At 45.2% G+C, this 27962-nt stretch overlaps 1 protein-coding gene across 1 annotated transcript; it reads right to left on the minus strand.

The window, feature by feature from the left end:
• Positions 1–300: 300 nt before the first annotated feature.
• CRISPLD2 (cysteine rich secretory protein LCCL domain containing 2) lies at positions 301–27918 on the minus strand. Its single transcript, XM_050903899.1, is given in 16 exon segments — positions 301–466; positions 2001–2134; positions 6890–6965; positions 7661–7733; positions 8657–8700; positions 8849–8979; positions 9951–10017; positions 10642–10702; positions 11555–11713; positions 13325–13425; positions 15437–15552; positions 15677–15809; positions 17849–17903; positions 17906–17966; positions 23325–23650; positions 27759–27918. Coding segments are annotated over 15 exon segments (1509 nt in total). The 5' UTR covers positions 23568–23650; positions 27759–27918; the 3' UTR covers positions 301–411.
• Between the last annotated feature and the right edge of the window lie 44 nt (positions 27919–27962).

The following is a 27962-nucleotide window of genomic DNA, read 5'->3' on the forward strand; positions in this document are numbered from 1 at the left end:
CTGCTTGGCAGTGCACGTCCTCACGCCCATCGCAGTAGATGCTTCACACCCTAAAAATGCCATCCAGGGCCAGGCCGAGATCCCTACGTCTGCTGTACATTGAGCCACCGCCGTTCTGTGTAGCACACCTCTCTCGTAAATTGAAAGTTAGAACAGTTTATCATTGCTGAATGCCCCTAGAGAAACAAAAAACACGAAACGAAAAGATACAACGCTGAACGGGTGCGATGAGATGCGAACAGCTGAGTCAGAACCTGGTGTCTTTTTTTTTTTTTTTTCTTTTCTTTTTTAATTCCCTGAAAGAGATCGGCAAGGAGGGTACGGTCAGAGCTGATGCCATCAGAGGAGCCTTCCTGTCTCTGGAGATCAACAGAGCGCTCTCCCAAAGAAACCTGCACCTTCCCTGGGAATTTACTGCTTCACAGCAAAAATTCGGAAAGCATTTCCATCTGAAGGACTCTTCAAGCTGGAGAAAAAGAAAAAAAAAAAAAGGAAAAAAAAAAAAACATGTAAGGAACCCAATGTAGGCACTGCAGGACCCAAAGTGCGATAGACCTACAGGCAACTCCGAATTTCTTTGGGCTGCACTGCTTCAGCACACTGGCTCTGTGCTGACGCGGCCCTACCAGGAACAGGAGAAAGATAAAGGATGAAAAAGAGGAGGCACAAATCCACAAGTTTGCCTTTGGTTTGTGTTTTCAATCCAAATCTACAGTGCTAATGCCAACAAAAGGAGCGGGGAAGCAACGGCCTCTCTTACAGTGCTAGCTTTTATCCAAGGAACACTGTGCTCCCTTATGCAGAGATTCCGGCATGAAGAGGAACATGTTTTCCTAAAAAACAGTTGTCAGATAGGCTGGCAGATTCCCAGGGCCTGTTTGGCCCGTCTCCTGGTGCTGGCAATGGGAGTAGCCAGATCAGCTCACGTTAAATGACAATAAATATGGATATGCTTTTTCAGTCTGCAGAGGCGTCCCCAACAGCTCTGACTCCGAACTGCTGGGGGTGGCTGTGTGCATGGGGGCAAGGGGTTGTTTCTGTTCCCAGCTCTTATTTCTTCAGCCCTGCTGGGCTGCAAAACCCCAGGAAAAAGGTAAAATGCCATATTCCTGCAAAATAAACATTCCAACAAGGGTAAAGCCTCAGTAAATCTTAAAGGCAACCTTTTCCCATACCCGTTTGGGTATGTATCTTTACCAAAGGTTCTTTACAATGTCCTGAAGGGTAAGGCTTTCACCTTGATCTTTGAAAAGCTATTTCACTGTCTGGTGGATCTTACAGCAAGAAGGTGCTCTTTATTGCTGAGTGTAAATAACACTTTCCAAATCTTCATGCTCATCCCTGCTGCGAGAACGTCTTTGGTTTCCCTCACCTCCTAGATCAGCACCGGGTGGTCATATTGCATGTCACTGCTAGCAGTAGAGGTTATTCTTAGCTAGGGCAGAGTTTGCCATCCAAGTAAAAAGTTGTCTGTTAGTATAAAAGATAAGTGAAAGCAAGACAGAGAGAGAGAAGAAAACTCATACGAACAGGAGTTTGTCACCTAAATCCAATCTACCGAATTGCAAATCACAGAACTGCAAAATGCTGACCCTTATAGATCTATACTAAAGAAGCCCATATTTAATGCCTACAGCTTTCCTGTCGTAGTCTATTTTTATTTTCTGAGATGCTTAAGATGCTTAATACAGCTGCTTATCTTTTAATGTGTTAAACACACACAACAAAAATGTATTAATATGGACTCGTACTGTAATAAAATAAAACAAGGCTTAACAATATTTCATACCTTTCACACCAATCTGAAAGCAGCTCCTCACTTGTGGAAGGTAAGAGCAGGACAACACGCTCTATTTGTTTGGGTCTCAAAATTCACAGTGACACTGTTAAGTCACATATCTCCAACCCACCAGCCTTTCTAGCTGATATCTGCTGACTTTTGACATACAACTGAACACACAGTTGAGAATAAGAGGAAAGCACAAAGAAAAAAATCCCACCTCTCAGACTGGACTCCGTTCTTTAAGGACCCAACATAACTTTTCTTCTTTTCTACAGGCATCACGTCCACAAAACCACCTCTTTCATCTGGAATGACTCCTGCGTGCACTGCAGTTTTGCAGATACTGGAGCTCTGAAAAATATTTAATTATTTTGACTTACAAACTGTCTATATTTTATATCTGGAGATTTACCATTTCCATAAGCATCAAGGAAGACCAGGGGATTTAAAAAAAAAAAGAAAAAAAAAAGAGTGAAAAAGCTATGAAACAATTCCATCCCTTTTACGGACAGACCAGGGATAAAAGATGTCATGGACCAGATCTTGCAGGTATGTCATAAGCCCCGCTGTAAGAAGATCCACCACCACCGCAGAGGACATGCAGCCTTTCCACCACTCCTGTCTGCAGTGGAGTTGCACCTGGGAGATTCTCCAGGGCCAAAGCTGAATCGAGGACAACTTTCCAGCCAGTGCCTCTTGGGTCTGCACCAGAGAAACCGCTGCGGTGAAACTCTTTGCTAGAGACCAGCCACCTCAGCAAAGTTTATTCACCCAGTTGCTTGAAAAGCAGACACTTTTCCTGAATTAAGGTAAATGACCACCAGTTATCCAGGACAGTTCACATCCTTCTTTCTAGGAAAGACAGAAGGACTGCACCCACTGAATGGTGTAGTTTTTGGATAGGCATCACCCCATAAGACAACTCCAAGCATGGAGGGAGACGAACACTTCTGAAAAGACTAAAGCTTCTCTCTTGCACATCGCGCAGTTACCCTGCTCTCCAAGATGTGCAGAGTCAGAAAAGCTAGAGGAACACAAAACACTAACAACTGATGACTAAGCTCCCAAAGCATCCTGAAAGAGAGCAAAAGCAGAGGAGGCTTAGGCATAGCATAAACTTGGCCATCTACTCTCTAGAGGATTTATATACAGCAAGCTGGAATAACAAAAAGCAAAAACCAGCTTTGCACAGGGAACTGCAGCAGGTGAAAATCCCAACCCCACGAACTCCCTGACCGCTAAAACTCAAAGTACCACAAAACCAGTGCCAAGGGCAAACGTTTCCGTCGCATACGTACAATACGGATCGTGCTGTTTCATTCTTGCAGCCATATATGGCAGGTTTGCCTTGTCCCCTATATATTTATCACTTTGGACGGCCTATCTCTTGGCAGCTTTCTGAGTTTTGAGTGCCAGTTTGGTATTTTGCTTCTATATATGGCCAAGGGAGCAAGGGAACGCTGTGTTTGGAAGATATGCTGTGAATTCACCCTAGTATGCAGTGGGAAATCTGTAAATCTAAAATTGGCTCATAAAATTAAACCGTTCTGAATCAATTTGCAGTACTCTCCACCGGGAGACATCCTAAACAATGTTCTTTTCAAGGCACTCCTGTTTTTTTCCAGGACTTGCTGTTCTGCCGCTTACTCAAAGCTTTGAGCAACAGGCTTTTTATCGCCTTACCCCAAACCTCCTCTTATCACTCTGTTGGATTACAGCCCTCTCATATCCCAGGCTGGGCTTCGCTTTGATGAATTGATTGCAGAGCTTTTGGAACATGAGACATTACAAGAATAAGTAAAAAAAAAAAAAAAAAAAAAAAAAAAAAAAGAAAAAAGTAAAGAAGTAAAGTACGTAAATTCAGAAATATGACAGCTGTATGGACAACGCAATGGCTTTCCATGGTGTAGCCCCTTGGGACGCTCTGAGAGCATTTCCTGACGAAGCGGACTCTGAGTTATACACCGTAAAATAACAATACTTTTTATAGTGGGCCATTAGCAATAGTCTGTGACTATGAGTTTAATCGCCCATAATTTCCTCATTAGTGTGACCGGTTTAATCATTAAGTTCATATCTCCCGAGAGCTGAGCCACCCAACTTGGCTTGCTCTGGTGATAAACACCTGCCTCATTATGTAGGCGATCTATCCTCCCCCAACTAATTGCCGCACAACTGTGGATAAAAGACCTTATCTCAAGAGCAGAGAGTTGTTTTCTCTCCTAGCTCAATAGGGCTCCTGAGCAGGGATGGGGACAGGTTTCCCTTACGGTCTTATGTCACACTAGGAGCCAAGCAGAGTGACAAATGACAGCGTCTTGTGAAACTTAAAAGCTCTTTTACAGCCTTGATAAAGACCCCCGGGTGTTCACACAGCTCCAGCATCACCCCCGAACTGCTCCTCTCCACATTAGCAAGAGCCGAGTTCTATTTCCTAGGCACAATCATGCGTTCATATAATTTTTTTATCCCCTCCCCTCCTCCCTTTACATGGCAGCGTAAAGAACTTTGCTGCAATGCACCACCAGGGAAAAGAGGCAACACATTTTCTGTTCCCCAGCCAGCTGCTTCTTGCTACCGATTTCAGCACTGGGAGGATGCTGGATATGTTCCTCCCGTGCCCCCACGTGCCGCTTCAATCTGCAAACCCTGCATGCAGGCAGCAAGTCTGTTCTCACCGAAAAGTAATGCCATTCAGAGGAAAAACCTGGGATTTGGGCATCAACTTTTCCCATAGCATATTTTCTTGCATTTTGTTCATTTACCCCAAAATTTAAGGCTCCTCTGTGTCCCTGTTCCAGTCTTACTAATTTCACCATGGACAATTTCCTGCACTGCTTTTTAAAGCAAAGGCTGCCAATATCTTTGCGCTTTAAGCCACCAGGAGTACCCAGGAGATAATCTTATAAACACACAATCCAAGATCATTTTATAATGATGAGTAAAAAAAAAAAACAATCAGAATGCATTTAAAGTGGGCAAAAATCCCTTAACACAAGCAGAGATAGTGGCTCCTATGCCCCCTGAATAAAAATCAGACTTATCTCATAAAAACTGCCAATTCTTCATGTCATAGCTTTGTTCTTCATGGCAAATCAAATTTTCACATGCCTTCCTGGTATCATGTAAATGTGAACGCTATCTTGGGCCAAAACCACAGTGAATCAGGTCGTTACACAGACTAGCCAAGCATTTTTGTCATCTCTGCTTGGACTGTCAACTCCTTACCTGTCAGAGCATTTAGCAGATGGATATTCTGGAGAAGGTGCTAAAAGGCCAGAGGGCACCTTGCAGGGAGTGCAGACTGGAAATGGGGCAAAATGTTTCATTTTCTTTTAGATAACTTATTTCAGAAGACACAGTCAGAGCACAAGTCCCCCCAGGGCCATGAAGGTGCCGCTCTAGACGTGAAGCCAAAAAGCCCTCCCAGAAGACTAGCACTTGTCTCACCCAGCTTATTGCCTGCTTTAATTACTCCTTGGCCGCAGGCTCGGGTTAATTCACAGCATCCTCTCCTGGAGAGCATCCTGCACAGCCCGTGCTCCCTGGGAAAAGCCTTTGCCCAAATTCTCCCTGCACGGCATGCGTGTTTCTCTTGTCAGCTTTCCAGCCTGAGCATTTCTCAGCATCAATACCTCTTCCTTTGCAGCATGCTTCACAGCCGCCTCAAACTCTTTTTTCCCCAGCTGGTTTCACCTGCTTTGCTACCAGTCTCAGACTCTTGTACAAACCTAAATGCTTTCCTTATTACACTCACATCACCCTATTAGTACAGTAGTCCAGAAAAAGGTTAACCAAACCCTCTAGGAAGTGGCCAAATACTTTTTTTTTTTTTTTCCTATTTTATTTTTCTCCCAAATCACAGTCCATGCCCCCGTTTATGAAACAATACCCAGGGGGTACAGTAGGAAATGGAGCTTGCGATTCACTAAAGGACACTAATCCTTTTGCGTCAGTACAAATCAGGAAACAATGCCAGCCCGGGATGCTGGTCCTCACCTAATACCCTTGTAATCGCAGGCCCCGTTCGGGGGTAATCTGAGGTAGTTTTGTCCTCAGTAAAAGAGAGAAAACTATTTCCCATTTCCTGCAGGTTGGAGCATGCACAGAGGCAGGTACCGCGGGGTGGCAGCTGCCCGATGAATTTGCATGTGATCTAGTCTAGGCTGTTTGTGCAACTCTACCTTTAAAAAACTTGGTCTCAAGTAAAAGAAAAAATAGGGTGTTTTTTTAAAAATTGCTTTCAAAATTGCTTGCCCCACATTATCGTATGATTTCTGCAGGATGTTTTTTCTCAACAGGCTTCAAAGCTCCACGGTGACCCCAAGCTGGGGGTCCACAATCTGCCGACTGCTTCCCCCAGGCCTTCAGAAAGCACGTTCCTACAAGCTACACACCAGCCAGGGAACTGGCATTTCTAAACACAATCTCTGATGGGGGGGGGGGGGGGGGGGGGGAGAAAAAAAGAGAAAAAAAAAAAAGAGGCACTCGCAAATGGAAAAACGTTGAAACCCAGTTTTTAGAGGCCAGATATTAAGAGATTTCAAAAAAATGACTCTTTGCCTAGTTTTAGCATCAAGTCTCTGCTCATCCCCATGAGCAGAGTTTAGAAAAACAAACCAATAAAACCAACTCGCATGCTTTCTTTCCACTGCTCTGCGCTGTGTCCCGACTGCTCAAAAACGCTGTTCAGCTCCCAGAAAGAGGAGGACAGGGGAGAGGGAAGAAGGCCTACTTTTGCCAACTATATAGTGTGATAGTATATAATAAAAGCCCTTTGATGGTCATCTGTAGATCCCAAAACACTTTGCAAAGGCAGATAAGCGCTACCATCATTTCACAGCCATAGTCCTTAAGGCAACTGAGCAGTTAAGCGACCTGCCCAAGTCCATAAGAATAAGTCAGTGCCGGAGAGTGGAAGGGCTCCCCAAGGCCATTGACCCCAACCCGGTGTCGTAGCTGTTGGTGCCACTTCTTCCTCCCCATTCCCACATTGCAATGACCATGGAGACTTTGACTGCCTTCCCTAAATCACAGAGTATGACCCTGGCTCTGCGCTACAGACGTCGTGATACACAGGGTCATCAGGGAAAGGAGCATACTCACATCTGCATAAACGTTCGTGCCAAACACTGGTGCCCAGTACGATGGCTCGTCTTTACAGTGGGCTGGACAATAAATCCTAGAAAACAATTTATTCGTATTTATTTTCTATATCAAGGCTCAACAGGAAAGCAAGCTGCATTCTTGGGAGATTTCAAGTGCCTGCATCTGGTCTGCAGGTGGCAACAGTGAATTTCATTATTTGTTCCCCTCAGATGACATTCGGTAGCTACTGCAGAACTGCAAACAGAGGGGTTTAGACCAGTAAAAGAGGGATTGGTCTTTTATGACATTTTCAAAGGGGAGTACCTATATTTTTGCACCATGCTGTGCACGTAATCACTTGCACATGTTTGTGCCCCCCTGCCCTGCCACAACTTACACCTGCACAAAGCAGCTTTCTAGAACAACCTTCTTCCAGGTTTTAAGGTGGAAAGGAAAACCACATCCAAACACCAGCAAGTGCAAGAGAATAAAGACAGAGTGCGAAGTTGCACGCTCCTGCCTAGGGGTGTGCCGAAAAGGGATTGCGTAGCCTGACCTATATGTTACTGAAGCAGTCCGAAAACTTAATATGAATTTTCTGTCGCGATGCGAAGAAAAGCACGGTGGCAGGAGGAAACATGCTATTCCCAACCCCCTCCTCCTGTTCATCTGGTAAAATCAGCTCCATTCCCGCTAGCCCTCAGATTTGGGGACCGCAGCATCCTCCATTAAGCTGTCCCTCCTCGGAGCAGAGCAGGTTTAAGCTGAACTTAAGTGGGCTTGCGTTACCTTGGGCAATGGGTCGCCGGCTTTTTGAACTGGCACAGCTCAGCTACTGTAGTATAGCAATCCAGCGTCTGTGCTGCGGAGATAAATATGGAAAGGCAAATTACTAGACCTAATAGCTCAGGCAGCTGCAGAAAACACAAGTCACAGTCACGCAAGGCATCTGGTGAGACCCATGTCCAGCTGAGGGCACCAGGAGGAAAGCTGCTCGCTCCTTTACCAGCAGCATGCAGCCAGGAAAGAGCTGACCAGCTCTCCAGCAGAAATCCTGCTACCACACTACAATGTGCCCTTAAAAAGGCCACAGCTTTCAAAAGAGAAAAGCGGCTGATCCACAAGACGGTGTATTTTTGCTACAGCTCCAGACGTGGAGTCCAAATAACCTGATACCTATAGTTTTCCCTAAAAGTGGCTCAAGTGGATCTAATCAAAATGATGATTGTATGGAGGAGGAGGAGGAATTACTCAAAGATATTCAGAAAGTGGGAATTGTTTAAAAAGTAGAACTCCACAGTATCTATTTGTATGCTCATCATAAATATGATGACTCACTGTTACAAACTAATTCCGTATGTGTTATGTGTTTCATTATACTATTGCACTATTATATTAGGTACTTTTTTTTTTTATACAGTGTTCACACTAGACTGAGGCTTTTATACAAGGATAGCTTATCTTCTGTCACTTTATTATCAGCAGCTTGTGACACTGCAGCTGATGTTTGGACCCGACCTTGATCCAGCACCAGGAGATGCTGCTGGAAATGGCCCGTTAACACTTTTTTCTGGACCTTCCTCTTAGATCCCCACAGAAAAATGAGGTGGTTGATGGTGGAACTGCCCGTAGCGGGTGACGGATCACCCCTCTAGGGTTTAGTCGTCACACTGAACCATTTGACATGACCACTTAAAGTGAAAAAGAGCACTGTAAGGAATGATGTTTTCAAGTATCCCATAAAACTCTAGCAACAACGGTTTCTTCTCAACTTTTAAAACTTACTTGTGACTTTGGAAACCATGAATGCATTTGAAGGCTTACTTTTCCTGCAAAACAAGCAAACAAAAACATTCGTTCAAAAAATAAGCATACTAGAATTACTTGAATCACTATGTCTACACATGAGTAACAAAGACGACTGAACATCTGCATGTATTTAAAGCAAATACAAAAAATTTTTCATGAAGGTAGTACCGAAAAGACTCCACGCCGTTCCTGGTAGACTTCACAAAAGCTGGCGTCCTCCCCTTCCTCGTGATATCAACCAGTCCTCCTTTATTGTCCAGGATGCCGTAATGAATTGCAGCACGACATATGCTTGATGACTGACAAGAATACGAATACAAATAGTATGTGAAATCAATCTCATTCACAGAGCAACGCTGACCAACTGCTGTGCAAAAAATGAAGAAGAAATGAAACCACCACCAAAGCGCCAAATGGAAAATAAGCTGAGTACACTCCTTTGGAATCTGGTTGTTAAATCTTACTTTCCCAACACAGCCTTATTCTTTTATCATTATTATTATTATTTTAAGCACTGCCTGGTTGAATGGCAAGCTTTTTTTAAATAACAAAACCGTACATTTAGATACAATTTAGAAGAAAAGTAGCATTGGAAATTAACAACCAGTATGAAACATTTCCAGTTCTCAACAAAATATTCAAACCCAAAATATTTCTGCTGAAACCACTTGGAGGAGGCGGCTGTCTGCAATCACAGAAGTTGCAGGGCAAAGATGTATCATGGGCGATGCAGTCATGCACCAACAGTGAGAATGGGGAAAGTAAACATGCTTTTACACAAAAACCCTTTCATCTTCAACCTTTCTTCACCCCAAAAGTAGTTTTGATGGGAAAACTCTGCCATGCTTTATTTATAAATTACCTTGCTAATTCAAGATCCAGTGAATCAGCCCAAAATATTATTTAGTTACAACATCGAACAGTGTTTTTCATATAAAGTTTCTGTTCAGCATGACAGCTGCCCACACTAAAGAGATCTTTGTAAGAGCTCTCTATTGATCCCCATCCCTCACTTTCCATGGGTTTCATTGCACATTAAGGACATTCATGATAAAATCACGTCTGGAATCACTTTGCCTTTCCAGACTGCTGCTTTTTTTCATCACTAAGATGAGGAAAATACAGATAATCTTTATTAGCGCCATTTTACAGCACCACAACTGGAGAATACGAAAAGCCAAATTACACTAGAATTGTTGGCATTTCCCATTTCTGTTATTACCGCTAACTCCCCACAAATTACATCTATGAGCTATTAAAAGGTACTTACACTCTCATAATAAAATGTTCCAAAGATCTTTCCCTTACTGTACAAGCAGCCAGCTGGGCACAAATACCTAGCAAAGATATATATCTTTGAGGGTGGCGAAAAAACAATTCAAGAAAAACAGACTTTGACTCTATTTCATTTAATAGTCATTCCATTCATTTCACGTAACTCTTCCATTTAAAAACAAGATTGCAAAATAGCTACTTTTTAAAACAGTTTCTCCACCCTCCTTAAAAGCCCGACCAATATTTAGATTCTGTGGATTTGGTTTTTCTCCAAGCGATAAACTGTCCCGTTCTTTGCAGAAACCTTAACCAGAAGTTCTTGACTGGCTGGGAGGGAACAAGCCATGAATTATTGGTCTGGCTTGGACAGCAGTGGAATGCATGAAAAAGGCTCAAAAATGACTCTGCCAAAATTTATTAAATTATTTTGGACACCTGAAACTGTGGGTCATCATGGCTGAATAAAATCAACTGAGTCACCTTATTGCTAGCTTTGGCTGAAGGCTTTGTATTAAGAGAAATTAAGCCTTTTTTTTTTTTTTTTTTTTTTTTTTTTTTTTTTTAAGAGCTCTATCTAGATAGTCACAAAAAGTACAGAGTATAGCCTATCCTATGTTTGCAAGAACTGGACAATTTTTAGGCCACTTTTTCCCGCAGCGCTCCAAGAGGCATCAAGAAAACACTACCTGTTGCATGTTGAGCCTCTGCATTTGTCTCTCATCTTGGTTTCACAGGTAATGACTTGTGCTGGGGAGAAAAAAATAAAATAAATAAATACTTTAAAAAGGAAAGAGACTGCCACAGCCTGCTTTCGAGCTACGGAGATGAGCAACCACCGTGCATCTTTCCTGGAGGTCTTTGGTGCAGCAAGATAAAAATCTTATCACAGAGCAACCCAGCCTGGAGCAGTTCGTGCCTCTTTAGCCCTTCACCTGAGACAGGTGTCTTTGGAAATATTAGCAAGGAAGAAACATCTGACAGCTGAAAGCTTTGATTTACAGCCCGAGGTCCGCAGCCAGAGCTCTCATTCTCCATTTAATTACAGGCTCTGAAGATGCTGGTAGATAAACTTGAAAAGGATGCGCTGGCTTGCCTCACCTTGTTTTCACAATAAGTCTCTTTTAATTAACAGCGATTAGAGAACAACTGAAGAAGTACTACCAGCTCTACAAATAACTTCAGAAATATTCCCAAGCAAGAAATAAAAAGGAAACAAACTAAAAAACCCAGAAAAGCTGCAAAGGGGGTAACTCCTGGGTGTGGACTATTTTAAATGGGAAATAAAACCAGTATTTCCTAATTTGATTACTGACCGGAGGACCTTTGGTTCATCGATACTTCCTTGAGACGGCTTAAAAGAACAAATAAGTATTGCAGATTGACATGTAGAAGGCACGAGTGGCTCTTGAAAGCTTTGCTCCCCGCTTCTGGCAGGCTTCTGCTATCATTAACAGCAAATTTTTGCACAGACTACCTCCCCTTCCACTCAAACATCCTCCCAGTTATTTTTTCTCTGAGCCTCCTCATCACTTTCCACACCTTTTCCCATAAAGATACTTTAAAACTTATAGGAGCTGAAAAAGAAAGAGGCCGTCTTACTCATGTAGGAGTCCGGGATGGTTTTCTTGGGCTTGATGGGTTTGCTGGGCTTGCTTTCCGGAGGGTAGAACTGCACCGGCTTTTGCTCCGCCACCTGCGAAATCTCCACTTCGTTAGTCTCATCCGTCTCAGCGATGACAGGATCTTCGTAACGGTAATCTTGTCAGAAGAGGGGATTAAAAATAATTACAACGTCTTTGCATTGATGGGGAAGTCAGAGAGGTTCATATTTTGAGGGAGGTGATTTGGTTTGATGAGGATTTGCTTTTATATAGTTGGAAACTCAAAAACGCCAGTTAAAGGCAGCGCAGGGCTATTGTCAGGGCAGGTGCAGCACCGGGAGGGGAGATCTGCTCCTCTCCCGCTTCTCCACGCATGAAGTGGCATTTAGAGCATCTTACACTAAAGGTTTGAAATGATCCCCACTAATTAGTGAAAAAAAGTGCTGGTATTTCTTCTTCTGTTTCCCATACAGCTCTTTCTCTCTGGAGGAAAACACAAATTTGCTGAAGGGCGCGTGCAAAAAGAGGGCCCTACTATTTGGGAAGGTGGTTGAAACCTCTTCTCCTCCCACCTGGGTTTCTTCTCCAAACCACCCCATCAGCACGGCTTCAGCAGACCCTCCAGTAAAGCACAGGTCCTGCTACAGCGTGGTCCTGGCTTTAGTGCCTGCGGCGCGTTTATCCCTCGCTTTACCTCCGCCAGAGAACAAGCTGCCTGCTGTTGCCGCCGGGCAAAGGGATTTGGGAAACGGTGCCAGCAAAATTCATTCCGCTTGGCGAGTCCTACCCGAAACCCTGCTCCGCTCTCGTCCTCGGCAATGAGGAGAGGAACGATGCAAACAAAGGGATGATGGATGGTGGCTCCAAGAGGGCTTCCTCCCTTTTGCTGTATCACCAGGGCATCCTCTCCCCTCTCCCCGCTGCAGCCCACCTGCACCCTGGGGTCGTCCCCCCAAACCCCGCAGGCTAAAAATGATAAATGCAACGTCACAGCAAAATAAGCCTCTGCTTTGGGCAAGTCTCCAGGGAACCTGCCTGATTCTAAGAGCCCAGTTCTCTGTGAAGCAAAACACATGGGAAAAGAAAAATGCCCTCAATGCATGACCCCAGAAAATGCTGCGTGCTAGGGGGGATAGCACTGCTTCACTGGAGGTTTCAGCATTAATAATATTTTTCACTCTATTGACCTCTATTCCGAGAAAACTCCACAGGTCAGGAAAAACCATCCACGATCCCCTCCTCTCCTCCCGGAGACACGAATCGTTGTGTTCATTTTTGCAGCCGTGAAAACCAAGGTGGGGAGAGAGGGAAACTCTCTGTCCCTGGCCCCCGAAGGAATGGGGCAGGCAGCCAAGCTCTGCCCACCCACATCGCCTCTGGTAAGCGCCGGAGAACATTCCCTTCCCAAACAAACCCCGCGAGGACGGGATCGCTCCTGCCCGCAGCCTGCCAGCGCTCAAAATCCCACTGGAGCTCCCGAGCCAAACCCACGTAAGCTCAGAGCAGCTTCCCTCCATCCGAGCACTCGCTCTCATTTTCACCGGGGAAAACGCGCCGAATCCGAGCTCCAGATTTTAAGCCGTTCAGGGCTTTTCCGTTTCAGCAGCAGCCACCGATTTACCACGTGTTGCGATGTCAAAATATTAAGGATGGCTAATTAAAAGGCGCATAAAGCTGCGGCTGCTTCTCATTAAAAGTTTCCAGGCCTAAGTTTGCTCCAGCCTTTTCCCCCACTCAGGAGGGTGCCCCAGGCCCCCCCGCCACGTACCTTTGTAGCAGAGGTTGTTCTGGCAGCCTCCTCCGTAGCTCGGCGGGCACTCGGAGCAGGGGCGGCCGGTCTTGTATGGGGCTTCTCCGATCCAGTTGCCCCTGCAAGCACAGGAGCAATGTGCACCCGTCAAACACCCAAATACTCATCCAAGCCCCCGAGACCACCTGGCACTAAGGGAGTGGGGAAAATGGGTGTTTCTGCTGTGCTCATCCTTGGATAGGGGGCTGTAAATGCGGAAAAGACGGCCTGTCCCCACTCCTTCCATCCCCGTGCTGCCTGTCGTTCTCCAGCGGCTCAGGGGCTGCCTGCCTGCAGCCTCCATTTGTCTGACGCTTGCCTTCACCTCTCTTGTTCATCAGAGCCCCAAGTCTCCCACTATTTTCTGCAACACTCCCAGGCAGCTGCATGGGACAGGCTGGAGCGCAGCTCTTACCATTTAAAAGCTGCTCCATTTTCCGCCTGGAACCATTTCCAAGCGGAAAAACACCAGAAATACATGGACCCTCGTGCCAGATGAGCTGGGAACCAGAGCAGCACTTTGCACTCTCTCTTCACCCAACCTGGCCATCCTCAAGTCCCCAGTTTTGCCTCTGAGGCTGCAGAAACATCATCCTGGCCCAGAGCAACTAAGCAAAGACTAAACAACCGGCCTAGGAAAGCCTTGTAAGGAGAACGTTCCTCCTCATTTCACCTCCAAGATGACATTTTTAGGGTTTTACTTAAATAAATTGTGTGCAATATAGCTTTTACATTGAACTCCAATATAAACACTGCGATCTTATGTAAACAGAAGTAAATCAATGGATTACTGCATTTTCCTCAAGAAACTACCCAGAAACAAAAGCCCTTTTTGGCACTCTGTACTGCAAACTTAAGGGGCTTGAAGGAGCCGGAGTTCAGCCTATAGCTATGAACCCCTGGGTTATTGCTCTTTCAGCTGTCTCCACCTATAAGGCTAGATGAGGACAATGCGCACTGATGCCAGAGAGAAAAGATTAAGCAGAAACTGCAGAAATAAGAGTATTTTTCCATCCAGCAGCCCTGAATGGATGACGTGCAAATAGCCCAGCCTGCTGCGGGAGCTCCGTGGGAGATGGTGTGATCCCTTACGAGGAGCAGGTTGTTAAAGCCCACCAAAACACAAGCATAACATGTTCAGTATCTAACGTGGGGAGAGGGGCTTAGACAACCCACCCATAGAGCTCCGCCTGGATCATGCTATGAGCTGCCAGCTCTATACCTGCACATCTTTTTTCTCTGCATTATTCTGCCCTATGATCTCCAGAAGTCAGATGCTCTCCAAGCCGCTTCATTTGCATATAGTGATTTCCCTATTTCATTTTGGTTTTAAGTTTTAAATTGCCAAGGGCTTGGAGTGGAATGTTTCTCCTATCAGCCACTAAAGCAGAAAATATTAATTGCCATTGCCAGGGAGGAAACTTCTCCTGGATGTTGTAGTCAAGAAATGTGATTTTCATTTTGAAATTTAATCAAAACATCGAGCTAGCTAAATCTCGACAGATGCAGTTATTTCACTTATTTTTTTTTTAAGCCACGGGGAGCTCATCGGGTCTGGGATTTATCTCTTTGCAGTTCCTTGCAGCGGGCCCCAGCTCGCTTCGCTTCCACCAGCGACTGCTGCAGGGCTGGCTCTGCACGAAGCAGCAGTGTGTTTAAACCAGCAGATTTTGCAGGGAGGGGTGTGTGTGAAAAATGTGCCATGATACAGCAGCCTACCTGGCTGGGTACAGAGGCTGCTGCTGGAGCAGCGCTGAGCGGTGCTAATCACCACCCCATCCCCTCCCACCCTCCGAGCGGCAGAGAGAGCAAGCCTCGCTCGGGAGCGCACGCCAGCTCCGTCTTGGCCATCTCCTGCTCCTCCTTCCCATGGCAGGAACATCAAAGCTCCGGCCTGGCCCCGGCCTCTCATTCAGTTTTCCAGGCAATGCTCAGAAGTCTTGAACCAGCACCGTGCTGCCGTCTAAAGAGAAAATTTAAAGCCACAACCACCAGTCTAGACTGCCTGAAATCTCTTCCCCAGATCCTGGGCTAGTTAAGCAACCTGCCAGTTTTAGGAAAGCTGGAGACGGCCCAGCTCATCTGCCTTACTTCGGCGAGTAGTTGCAGACCAGGTAGACGGCGTTCTCCCAGATTTCTCCCCAGACGTTCATCTGCTTGCAGACATTCACGGCACAGCCGATCTTGTTCGTCGTGGCCCAGACGATCTGCAAGTGCAATGCGGTTATTGCAAAAAAGCAAACTACCCCACTGTGGGCACACGTTGCAGTGACAACTGGGACACGAGGGGATGCAGGGAGCATAGGTACAAAAGCCCTTCGTCTCCTTTACCTGGGTGTAATGCGTGCACATAGAGCCAGTGCATTTCTCTGGGCACCACGGGTTGCACTCATGAGGATACGGGTATGTGTAATCCTTAACTTCATCATACCAAGACTGGACATGGAAAGCTGGAGATCGATACCTGAAGGAGCAAAGACAGTTTAAATCACAACGTTCTGGTAGAAGTTTTCAAACAATACCTGTAGCCTCTTGCCATATTGTGAGCTCAGATTTTTTTAATATGAGTTTTGCTAATTTTTCTATAAAAATTTCTTAAGGCAAGTTCCATTCATTGAGAAGGTGTTACTTAAAGAACCCAGTAACATGGTCTAATGAACAGAAAAAAAAAAATCTCATTGAAAATTTTAAAGATGATTTTTTTCCCCTAAGATTCACAGCCCAGTCTGACTTTCTGTATTATTTATAGGTTTGACATGCCCTTCAAGTGCTGCTGACCTGAAACGTCCTCCTGACTTTTCCACACAACTACAAAAAACTTCCAGTTTGGCGGAAAGTTGTATTTTGAAAGTAAACAGAAGTTAAGGTTTGCCAAACGTCTTAAACTGAAAGCCATCATGTACCTATTTTACCACCAGGCAATTTGCTAAATCTGGAAGTACGCTAGCAGTTAATACTGTAAGACCTTTGAAAGTGAGTGGGTTTTTTCACACTCACATCACACCAAGAGTTAGTGCAGAATAGCTGGTGCACTACACGTGTACCCCACCTTTTATTGCAGCAATTTCCCTCTGCACCAAGCCCCCGCATACGCTGCGTGTCCTTTGTGCAAACTATGCACCAGACGTTGCAGTCTGTGGCAGCACTGATGCTACTTGTGCTGTTTGGGGGAACACAAGCGGTGTCAAAACCACCTGTAGAAACTCATATGCATTTTGCACGCTACTTACACAGTGAGGAAACAGAGCAATCTGCAAATTCTGTATCAAAGCAAGGCAGCGCTTCAAACCCACGGCTTTTTATTGCTTTCAACAGCTCACATGAAGCAAGCGGCCAGAAATACAAATGATATCATTACCCACTGGAGTTTGTTCTTTCAGCCAACTCTTCATTAAAAATCATTCATTAGAAGTATTTTAAAAACATTAATCTCATGATGTCATTAAGTGAATACTTTCCGAATCCTATTTTACAGGAGAGGAAATTGAGGCAATCAAGTTATAGCCCGTTCCTGAAAAAACTGAGATAAATCTGATTTCTTTTTCCTCTCAGTGACTGCAAAGGTAGCAAGATTGGATCTACCTCCATCAGTAACCCGTGGCCATCTTGAACGCTTGTAGGAGAGCCAAGAACAGCACAATCTTTTGACTTTGTTTCCAATGGATTAACCACTCTACTTTCCAATCATTATTTAATTCTGCCAACAAAAATGGGCCCGATTTTTATATCGGGCTAATTTCACACTAGCAAATTTCCATTGCTTTCAACCACTTTCTACCTGATTTACAACAAACATAACCTCATTTCCACCCATTAGGGCTCCTGAGCACATACAAAATGTTTGCTGTACAAAGCAGGCGTAACCTATAACAGGCTTAACAATAAACAAATTTCACCATGAGATGGAGAGGCAAATCCATTTGGAAGCCTTAACATCAGCCTTCCTAGCTGGGTTAACAACTCTAGGTTAAAAACCCTCCCCAGGAAGTTGAAAAAAAAATCTGCAAAGTGTTTTCAGTAAAGAGAATGTAGGAGCTGGATAAATATTTATGGGAAATACAGCAAGAGATAATTAAGTTCTGAACTAGCAGTTGAGTCCAGACATTGTTCCTGAGAAACTTCAGCTTTCAGCTGGTTCTCAGCATGGTGCCAGAACCCCCCCTGAAACAGCAGATTTAGGAGCAAGGGTTATGACTTCTGTAGCTGTTCTCCTTTAAGGAGTAAGAGTGACCTTAAGCACATTACAGCTGCGTTACCCAGAGACACAGCTAAATGGAGCAACCCACATCAATGTTGGTTTGCTGGGAACAGTGAGCTGAAGGTGGCTGCGGATGTTATCGCTATAACCATTTCATGAAAGCAATAGCAATTAATGATCCTCAGCTTTTCTCCTGTCTCCCCAGTGCTCTACTAAGCATCAACAGGGCAAACCTTTCCAACTGGCTCTAAAGGAGGATCCATAAATTGCTCTTTGCAATGAGCTTGTAGCATTCCAACTCTTACCTGCCCCAGTGAACCGCCAAGTTCTGTCCAATTGACCTGATGAGGGCACTAGGCCATGGTCCCAGATGCACTGCTGAGCCCAAGCATGGGCTGATCTTTCCAGCTCGTCATCCCAGGTCTTCAGGGTGTGGGGAGAGAAAAGAACAGGTCAATTGGTCATTTCAAGCTTATTAGATCAATAGACTCAACCAACAGCAGTTAGTGGAGAAAGACTACATTACAGCTCACCCCCGGTGTCTGGCCTGTCCTTGTGAAGCCAGCACATTTCAGTGGTGTGCCCTAACCTAAAAGCAAGTTTCTCAGGATGTCACCCTGCCATCAAAATGCAGGGCACTAAAGGGTCTATTATTTTTCCTGTTTGATGCCATGCTTCTTAGGAGATGCTTTGTATAGGCCAGCAGAAAACACACCTGGGAAGACCTCAAGAACCCATCTAGACTATCGACTCTAAAAACACAAGATATTCTTGGTAGGTGTTTTTCTAACCTGTTAAAAAAAAAAAACAACACAAAAAACCTGCCATCAAGGATGGAGATCCCAGTACTTCCTCATGACACTTATTTCTGAGATCTGCAAGAACTCTAACACACAGTCTGTGCTCTGATGTAGTTCAGCACAATTTTCCATCCGTTGTCCTTACTATCAGGACATTTCCAGGCTTTCCCATCAAGGGGAACTCCAACAGTGGATGTGCTCCTGCCACCCACTACTGACACAGCTGGAGATTTTTGGCCCAACCTCTTAATCAAGGGGTGTGGGTCTGAGGCTCCCGGTCCCAACTCCCCTTCTCCTTCCAGAATAACTGCTGAGTCCACCAATGGATCCAGTCAAATTTAACAGAGGTGGCAAAGTCCCAGAGCTGTTAAGCTAACGCCACTCTCACCGAAACAGGCATCAGGTTAGAAGTGACAAATCCCGTTTACGTTCCCTTTGAGGGAACGACATTGGTGTGAGATCAGTCCTCATTGAATATCACCCAGTTGTAAGCCAAACGAGAGCTCAAACACGATATAAAGGCGAATAGGAAAGCAGGCTTCATTGGCTCCGCTGCCCAGGAGTGTATTTGTTTTAAAGGCCAGACTTGCTGGACCCAGCAGACAGTGCCCTGAATTCATTGTGTAATTACTGGCAGCTGCTCTATTCAGAACAGTCCTTAGAGGATAATTCGTTGGGATTAAAATATTACCACACATTCCTACAAATAAAACCAAAGAGAAGAGAGGTCTTGTAATGCTTCTCCAGCCCATTCACGTGCCAGTGCGAGATTATGTCCTCTTTGGACATTTACCATCACAACCAGCTGGTCTTTCCAAGTCCTGTCTTCTCCAGAAGAAATGCAACTTCTGATCTCAAACATATCAAAGGACCTGTCAGAACCCGTTTGGAGGGCTGGAGGGCATTTAGGCTCTCAAACACATTTAAAAAACATCAAGCGCTCATTCCGAGTAAGTATCTGAACACAGTCTCGGGCAGTTATAACTGGGATGGGGAGGGACCGCATGTCCCTGGCTAAGACGACAGGAAAATGCAGTGTCTCCTGGAACTTGGTGTGTCTACACTATCTTTGTAAGGCAAACATGAGCTCATCTAACTGAGCTAACAGCCCAGACCTCTGAAAACAGCTTATCATTAAGCATGCTCAGCAACCCAAATTCCAACAACATCCCAGAGCTGCTCTGAGCTCATCAGCTTGGCTTTGAACTGACCAGTGGCCCAGCAAATTCATGTCAGTCTGCAAAACCCCGTGCAGACACAGCCCTGACAGAGGGAATAAAACCATTTTCCATCTCAGCCCTCCAACTCCTTGAAGGTGTATGGGATCCGACCCACTACACACACATTTCCAAACCTCTGTTCAAGCAGACTATTGCAATTGTGCCTAGACATACAGCTTTTTGTGGCCTCCCACTTTCTGCACTAGGCAGTGACCAGCTACAATCTGCCTTCCCATCCAACACATAAGCCACAGAAACTCTCCCAAGATGTTATGCGCTGCTAGTACTTCAGACTTTGTAGCAGAGCCTTATTCCCTGCAGCCTCAAACGCAGAGATGTTCCAAATCTCCTAATTTAATGCAGAGACGTTATGAGCAATAGGCCATTAAATGGAAATTGATGTGAACATATGCGTTACATCTTCCTTTGATGCCTACGGATAAAATAAATTAACTCGGACAAAAGATACTCAACGGGCAATTGGGAATGAGCTACGTCTTTGCATGGCTTTGTGCTTGATGAGTAGAGAAGCTCATTTCTGCAGGCGTCAGATTACAAAGCCATCCCATTTAAATTAGAGCAGTTATTTGCCTCTTGCTTCTCAGACGTGAATGTGGTCAGGACGCTGGAATTATTTCAGAGCAATAAACATTTTAAAAAAAAAAAAAAAAAAGAGAGATTTCAGACTTTCCCAGCTACACTTGCAAGAATTCTTTATATCAATATTCCAAGCAGTATCTAGGAAGACTCCTGAAGCCAGAGGGGCAGAGTATGCCCATGCTCAGTTTCCTTCTCAAGCAGAGATTGAGAAACCTTTGGGTATGTGTGATTCCAAGTGATTTAGCACATGGACTCTCTTTTTTACTCCCTCAAATTTGTAATGGCCTTTCAAAGTACAGTATACACTGTACATGTAAAATACATGCATGGCATACACACAGTATACTACAATTAGTAGGTTCAGATTTAATAAGAATATATCCGACAAGGAGTCTACTAACTCAGCCTATCTAGTTTGTAAACCTAACCCCAGACACTTGAATTGTAGTGATCAGGTTACTCGCTCATTTTTGTCCCCAGCTTAGGCTTATTTGCAATACTGGCAATTTACTTTTAAAAGTGGCATGAGAGTCCAGGACTGACATGTACTGGCAGAAGCTTGGATATGCTTTGCTAACCCACACAGAAATACTATCCCATCCTGACAAGAAAAGTCACCACCCTACAGTTTAGAGGAAGGATGCATACCTTATACATGAAAAAAAGCTATTTTCCTTCCAGCAATCTGTACCGAGAACAATTTTGTTTTATCCAGCTGTCTTTGAGGCCTCCGCAAGAGGAAAGATTTCTGCCTTTCATCACCGCTGAAAGCCATCTGACTAAGCCATCTTAAAAGGTCAAGATGTTTTAGGAACTATTATGTTCTTTTTTCTCTGGGTTCATTAACAAGGAGTTTGTTTTGGTCTTGGCACCCATCCACTGCCGTGACTGCTGTTATAAAGTCCAAATACACAGTGGAAGTGTCGATCATAAAGCTGTTAGAGGGGTTAAGGTAATTCTGTATTCGACCAACTTCATCAGGAAGATGTACAGTGCTCACTCATTTTCCATTAACACTGGATACCTGTGCTAGCTTTCAATTAATTATACAAACCCAGCAGCAAAACTGTTTCTTTCTTCACTCCACTCCACCTTCATCCCAGATGTATATAATTCTTTTGATCTCCAGATAAGTCATGGGACTCACTGTGTTATTGCTTTCTTATTAACAGCCTCCATCAACTGAAGTTCATCTTGCAGGAGATAAATATGTCCCTTTCCTGGAATACATCAGCTCCCCTTGCCACTTTAGATCACTTAAATACGTCAGATATGGAGCTGGGAGAAAGGACTTTCACAAGGCAGTGTTTGGAGGCTGATGGGCAAGAACAAGTTCTACCTACTTATCCACAAATCCACTGCACGTCGCCTGTGACGCTCCACACTGGCACCAAAGGAAAAGAGAAAAGTTTATCTGTGGTACTAAAGACAGACCATCCTCTTAAACGAGTCCAAATGAGAAATGTCCTATGCAGAACAAAGGATTAAAGTGAAATTCACGTTCAGAATATACACAGCATTTCCAAGTAATATTGGGTAAACACGAATACATGAAAGACTGATTATAGCCTTTCCAAGTAGCACCATCTTATACTCAGCTTCTTTCTTCACAGCATATAAGGCCCTTTCATTTACCCTCAATCACCCATAAAAACCACTAGAAAAGCACACTGAGCAAAGGCAAATATAAAAGTGTAACCACGCTGCAAGCGTAAACAGCAGTCGGCCAGTGGACAGTCCGCAGCGGCAGCCCTCTCAGATCCTCAAAGCCAACGAAAACACATTTGGCTTTCTCATGCTTTGTGTTTACTTTCTGGAAATTAATCAAGTCGCCTCTTCTCTGGCAGCACCTTGCCTGCAGGATAACGCGAGAGCCCGCTGAGAAAGAGCGATACAAAGCACCGGTTCTTAGAAAGGCATGCGATTTCTGACAAAAGTGGGGTGAAAGACCAGCAGTGTGAACGCTCATGGGGACCAACTGAAGGACAGCTGTCCTTCCTTACTGTCCTCTGCCCTCCTTTCTCTTTTCCTTTTCCCTACAGTCACAAAAGGCAGGATTTTCCATTTGCAGCACTCATTTCAGCACAGCTGGCAAACAATTTTATATTACATTTAGTGTGCTTCTCTTTTACCCTTTTAAACATGGTCTTAACAAATCGTTAATCATTTAATCTGTCAGCAGGAGCGCACAGTTGAAGTCAGACTAGTTTCAGTCATAACTATATTTGCACATTGGGAAGAGGCACACAAAAAAAATTATTTGCCTACATCATTTTCTGGCCCCACAATATTTTGATGGCATGTCAAAAATAGCTCAAGGTAGGGTCTCTGGCATCAGGTGAAAAAAAACTATTCGTCTGAATTGTTGATGGTAAAGGCATATTTCATACTCATACTTTTAAGTTCTCCCTCTGAAGTGGGAGAATACATTGACCAAACTTTTATTTTGGTTTCTTGGACTACGAAAAGCCAATAGCACTGACCTATCCACCCATGAACTCCCAAAGTCTTTCCAGCTATTTCCAGTGACTGAAATTCTTTGCAGATGGAGCCACATTCCTCAAGCCCTGTTTCTCTAAGGTCCTGAGCAGATTTCCAGCAGCTTCATGGATGCTTGGCTCCCATTGATAATCTCTGGTGACCAGTGTATGACAAAAGGGCAGATGCTACCTCCAGCGCTGGGTGGTAGCTGATGGCAAGCCAAAGACCATCAGAAGTCTCTCTGAGCAGACTGTGGTGTCCCAAAACACCAGTCACAATGGTCTGAAAGCTTTCACAGGGAGAACGTGGGTTTAACACTAAGGAAAATTTGATGCTTTTATGACATTAAGGTAATGGAAGAACCTGCTGAGGCAGGCTGTGGAATTACCATCACTGGAGATGCGTCCAGGGCTGGGCCAGATGCTAGTTTATGAATAATGGAACCAGTCCTGAAACTATGCAGCGGATGGACTCGATGACCCGTTAGTGGCCCTTTCCAACCAAAACAGTCCAATGATCTAAAGCACCGTTCACTCTGGAATGAAACTGCTCCAGGAAACCTCTTGAGAAAAACTTACTTTAGAGGAAATTTGCTACACCTCTTGCACCATAAGGAAAATTAAAATAAAGTTTAAAAAAAAAAAGTAATAATAAAGTTAGGTATCAGGGGCTAGACTCACCATGTATTCCATATTAGAGGCCACTGGGTACACTTGACCTCTCAATTTATTGTGTAGCATCAATATCTCCTGTCTGTCTGAGAATAAAATGGCTCTCTTGGATCTGGAGTGAGTTTCCCCATCCTGATATTTACTCAGAATGCTCTCCAGGTGACTCGAGTTGGGCAAGATAAAGCATTCGGCTGCCTTTGTCAGGAGCAGTACACATCCAAGAGGAAGGATCCAAGGCAGCGCAGGATTCATGCCTCCTCCCCTACAGCCAGCAGCAGCGGAGACGAAGACGATGGTAGGTTTTCTTGCAGGGACTCCTGTGGCTCAGCGCGGGTCTGGATTTTGGGGAGAAACAGGCAGTCAGAGCAGCGCCAGAGAAGCTCTCAGTGCATACGTCCCCCAACGATGAAGCCACACAACCCAGATTTTTGCTTGGAAAAGAGCAGTGCCTGCAATCTAAGCAATTATCGTTCACCCCAATGACAGGAAGACCTGAACACCACCGTAAGCGATGGGAACTCAGTTTATTACACCGGGGAACTCCACTGACATTGCGTTGGGAGCGAGCATTACCCAGGCACGGCAGCGGATGCCTTCTCCACCAAAGATGCCAGGGGTGCAGGTGTCATCCAGCAACACCCAGCAGCTCGGAATAATCCCAGCTCTATCCCTTCACAGGCGGGAAGGGGAGACATGTGAAGCTATTCGCCCAAAGAGCAGCTGTTAAAGCGGAGAATGGATATGAATAAAAGGGAAAGTAAAATTCCCAGCAAGCCAGATCACAGAGGTCAGACATCAGCAAGAGCTATTTCGGAGGCCCCGCTCTGCCAATAGACTCCAGCAGAGCAGCTGCCAGACTCCATGAAAGCAGCTGTTTATGTGAAATGTCACTGTAACGTCGAACAACCAAAATCCATGCTGGCAAGTGACGCACCGGGGTGTTCTCGCTGACGCATCGCTTTACGGCGGGCGGGAGGGCAGCCAGCGATATGAATTATGGCAGATTAGGAGAGGAGACGGGGCACCTGTCCTCCCCCGGCCAGAAGATTAGGCGTTCCCATGCGCACTCGGTAGCCGTCAGCACCGAGGGCTTGGAGAGATCATCTCGATTTGGTCATTGCCGGGTTTGAACGGCTTCATTTAATCCCCATTCCCTCCCTTGCTCCATGGTGCTCCCGCTCCACCTGCCATTTCCAAACTCTTCCTCCCTTCCTCTCCCCCCCCAGCCCTGACTTCTCCATCTAATGAGCCTTGTGCGCCTTGGCTGGTTTTATTTAGATCATGAGCTATTCAGGGAAGGAAATACGTGCTGCTGCATGGCTCTGCAGCACCTACTGCTCTTTAGGTGGGATCTAAGAGCCACGAGAGCAGAATCAATCCATCGGGGCAATAAGCATGCGTACAAACGGTGCAAGCACAGCATCTCTCTCCTTAGGGCTAAATTTTGGAAGAAAGCTTCCCCATCCCTGTCTTCAACACTAGGTGAGGATCTGGTTTTGACAGCACTGTTAAAAGACACGCTGAAAGCATTCCTACACAGCGTCAGGAAACAAACCCCAGGTCAGCAGGAATTATTCGAGAAGTTTCAGCCCAGTGACATGGGATTTGGACACACTGAGACCGGATGAGTTGGAAACCATCCAAGGCAGGGAAGCGCCTTCCAGCTCCCAGCTGGAAAAGCTACGCTCGAGCACAAAGTCCCAAACCCCTGTTCCCCAGACCCAGCACAACAGCATCTGCGGAGGACAGCAGCAAGCACAAGGTGCTTTGCACAGGTGGGGACCCCCAAAAAACTCCGAGGCCGTTGAGAACCCCTGGAAACTTGTTGGCTGTCTACGCAAAAGAGACAAAGTCCCTGTTTGAGGCTTCTGATTTGTACTGTATTAAGGCAGATGAAAACCAGCTGCCCTCAGTCTCTCTCCAGGCAGAGCATTAAGCCTTTGCCTCGGTAGAACAATGCAGGAATGTAATTTGCTCAGTTTAGGTAACGGCTTCTCATTATTTCCTGCTCTCCAGAGCAAGTCGAACACACACGCCTTGTCCCCAGCTCCGGGCACACCTGAAAGACAGGACGTTCGGTGGCGTCGGGACAAATATTGCTTTAACCTCATCCTCTTCTCAGCCCTGTTTGTTGGCATTTGCTGCCCCCCCAGCAGGAGCCCAACTTTCTAACCCGGCTACAGAGGGGTAAGGGAGGCAAAACGAGCTGTTGCTTTTGTAGACTGTCTGACCCAAATTCAGGGAACAATTCCTACTTTGAGGCACTTCCCTAAGAGTTTAAAAATAGATGCTCTGCCACAGCCGTTTACAATGTGGCCATTTAGCCCAAGCAATTTTAACTGCAGCCTGCCCTGTAGGTAGAGCAGGCAGGAACAGACAGCTAATATACACTGCAGTTGTACCCCTTCATTTGGCCGGGTGCCCTTTGCTAAATAGGAGCCCGTATCCACCACCCATTTAAGGCAAACACTGAACTTACAGAAAGGGCAGCTTGAAAAAAATCAGCTGTAACATCTGAAAGCCCAGAGGAGCTGCCCCACTCACGGCTACGCAATGAAGCCAACGCGTCTGGTTTCGTGATCCAGCCAAAACCTTGCAACAGATGGTGCATTATTCCTCGGGATGTTCTTCCCTGTATCCCATTTGCGAGCGAGGGGATACTAGCACCTCTCTAAAATTAGGTCACTGTGGCACTATCTTCTTTTTCACTTGGGGTGTGCAGGTCCCTCCCCCTGCTTTGGCTCGAAGTGGGGAGCACTGAGCATCCAAAGGAAGGATGAAGTGATCAGAGAGAGACAGGGAGCAAAGAGCTCCCCGGCCAGATTAATTGAAAGCAGCAGAAAGATGCTCACATTTCAGCAAGCTCTCATCAATTTCAGATGTCCATCCATTTGCCTCTATTAATATCCTCATGCCCAGGTGCAATGAAACGCTTGGACATGTGTTAAAGCTCAGGCAGCCCAAGTGCCCTGCAGAGCTGGGGCAATGCCTCCGGGCTGCATCAGGAACTCTTCATCGGAGAAGATTGAAATCATATTGCCTTTGAGTTGGGATTTGACATTATTCAGAAAAAATTATCACCTGACAGTCAGCTGAGGAAGTCTCTGTTGTTGTTTTCACGGGTTCAAGAGGAGCATTAGCACAGCCTCCCTTGAAACGCATGAGGCCCTTGATACTAGTGCCAGGTAAACATCTGGGAGTGATCAGAAACGAGTGAGTCAGCAGAAACCAACTCCTTAATATGCTGTAAAGCCTGTCCAAACTGGGGACAAAGGGGAGGCCTTCTTCTGGGGTCTGAGGAAGCTAAAAAGCAGCACCGGACTTTGGAAAAGATTATTTTTAGAAAGCTATTTCCCCAGCTAATGGATAGTGTCTGCACTTCACAGAAAGCAGAAGAGCTGGTAGCATTTGAAGCCTGGCACGCAGCACTGCCTGCTAAAGCCACATGCAGGCTGACTGCTGTACTTCATTATGTCCTCGCTTCACCTTATTCCTTACGGCTATTGATCTTTAACTGCCTCCCTGCTAAAGTATATGAGTGGGTCTCTACTCCTTGATTATGGATGACATGTGCAGCTAAAACATCCCGGGACCTGCAGAGTTGTACATGGAACAAGCTGCCAAGGCAGGAAAATGCAAGAGTTAACAGGGGATACCAGCAAAGCATCTAAAACAGCAAAGCAGAAGGGAGTTAACCTGGGATCAGCTTTTAACCTGAGTTAGCCTGGGATCAGCTTCTAATCTGTGTAAAGAAATCCAGTGGTAAAGCCACAACATACTTAATGCGTTAAACACCAGGTCATCTATTTAACCAAGATACACACATTTCAAGCTTTGAAGAACTGTGTTGGCTTCAGAAGAAAAGTGGGATGACAAGGACATTCCTTGACACAGGACGTAACGTTGTCTGCACAGAACACACTATGCATTCAGCATCTTCAAGGCCACGGGCTAAAACATCTGGATCTTCCATTACAATCCACTCCCACAGAACTGAAGTGGGTGAGTTTCTATCCAAAACCACATGGAAAAGCCACTGGTAACAGACACAACATGTGGCAACCCTGTGAAATTCCTTTTAGACAGGACTTTAGAGCAGAGTTGCATAAACACTGGCTTCCTGGAGCAGACTAGGTGTGCCCATGGGTAGTCAGCTATTAGAGACTGCTACAGCATCCCTTAGATATTTTCTATTTGTGTAGAAATCCACTCCTGTACTTGCAAACTCCTCCCATTCATTCAAGATTAATGTTTATTAATCTTGCCTTAACCTCTGCAAAGCATACATAAGGGAAGCTCAGACAGTATTGTGCTATTTAATACCATGCAGGCAACTTTTTGGAGAAGTTACTAAAATTGTGCCTTCTTAATAGAGACATTTCTTGCACACACCACCCACCCCCAAACCACATTTCAGAAGCAGGGACCAAAGCTTACGCTTACCTCGCCGAGTACTTCCAAGTCCCCAGGAAACTGTAGCTCCTCCAAGCCTGCTTGTGGAAAATAAATTATATATCTGAAATATTTAAACTAGGAGGAGTGGAAAAAGGATGAAATAAGCCTTAGGAGGTGCGAGGAATGCAAGGTCTCAGCTCAGCAGCTCGTACCAACTGCAGTCTCACAGAGCTCCCCAGTGGTATTTATGCT

The sequence above is a fragment of the Gymnogyps californianus genome, chromosome 12 (genome assembly GCF_018139145.2).
Source record: "Gymnogyps californianus isolate 813 chromosome 12, ASM1813914v2, whole genome shotgun sequence".
In the NCBI taxonomy this organism is placed as follows: domain Eukaryota; kingdom Metazoa; phylum Chordata; class Aves; order Accipitriformes; family Cathartidae; genus Gymnogyps; species Gymnogyps californianus.